The sequence below is a fragment of the Buceros rhinoceros genome, unplaced genomic scaffold (assembly GCF_000710305.1).
Source record: "Buceros rhinoceros silvestris isolate BGI_N320 unplaced genomic scaffold, ASM71030v1 scaffold33477, whole genome shotgun sequence".
NCBI classification, from domain to species: Eukaryota; Metazoa; Chordata; class Aves; order Bucerotiformes; family Bucerotidae; genus Buceros; species Buceros rhinoceros.
Genome location: NW_010420935.1, coordinates 2,972 through 3,540, shown reverse-complemented (window position 1 = coordinate 3,540; position 569 = coordinate 2,972). Strand labels below are relative to the sequence as shown.

At 64.0% G+C, this 569-nt stretch overlaps 1 protein-coding gene across 1 annotated transcript in view; it reads left to right on the top strand.

Annotated features, from left to right (window-relative positions):
* Positions 1 to 11: 11 nt before the first annotated feature.
* The window catches only part of LOC104496390 (taste receptor type 1 member 1-like), a gene marked incomplete at both ends in the record, with an annotated part of 2,703 nt that continues 2,145 nt past the window's right edge, over positions 12 to 569 (top strand). Inside the window, one exon of the mRNA XM_010139497.1 lies at positions 12 to 563. Within this exon, the coding sequence (XP_010137799.1) occupies positions 12 to 563 (552 nt within the window). The remainder of the gene's footprint in view (positions 564 to 569) is intronic.

Here is a 569-nt window from a genome sequence, read left to right as displayed (position 1 = left end):
GCTGGTAGCTCTCAGGGGCCCGCTGCCGGCGGGGAGCGCAACCCCCTCGCCCCTGGCTCCTTTCACAGATCAGCTACGAAGCCTCCTCAGCGATGCTGAGCCTGAAGCGGTTCTACCCGTCCTTCCTGCGCACCATTCCCAGCGACGGGCAGCAGGTCAAGGCCATTGCCCTGCTGCTGCAGCAGTTCCGGTGGACCTGGGTTGCACTGCTGGGCAGCAACGACGCCTACAGCAGGGACAGCCTGGATGCCCTCTACAAGCTGCTGATTGCGAGCGACACGTGCGTTGCCTACCGGGGCGTCATCCCCGTCGACGTGGATGCCAGCAGCCCTGAGCTCCACAACCTGGTCAGGATCCTCACGGATGTCGGTGTCAATGTCACTGTCGTCTTCTCCACCCAGCAGAGCGCCCGCCCGCTCTTTGAGGTGGTGGTCCAGAGGAACGTCACGGGCATGGTGTGGGTGGCCTCTGAAGACTGGTCGCTAGCCCAGACGATCTGGCAGGTGCCTGGCATCCAGAGCATCGGCTCGGTGATCGGGCTGTCAGTTGAGCAGACGGAGCCTGCAATG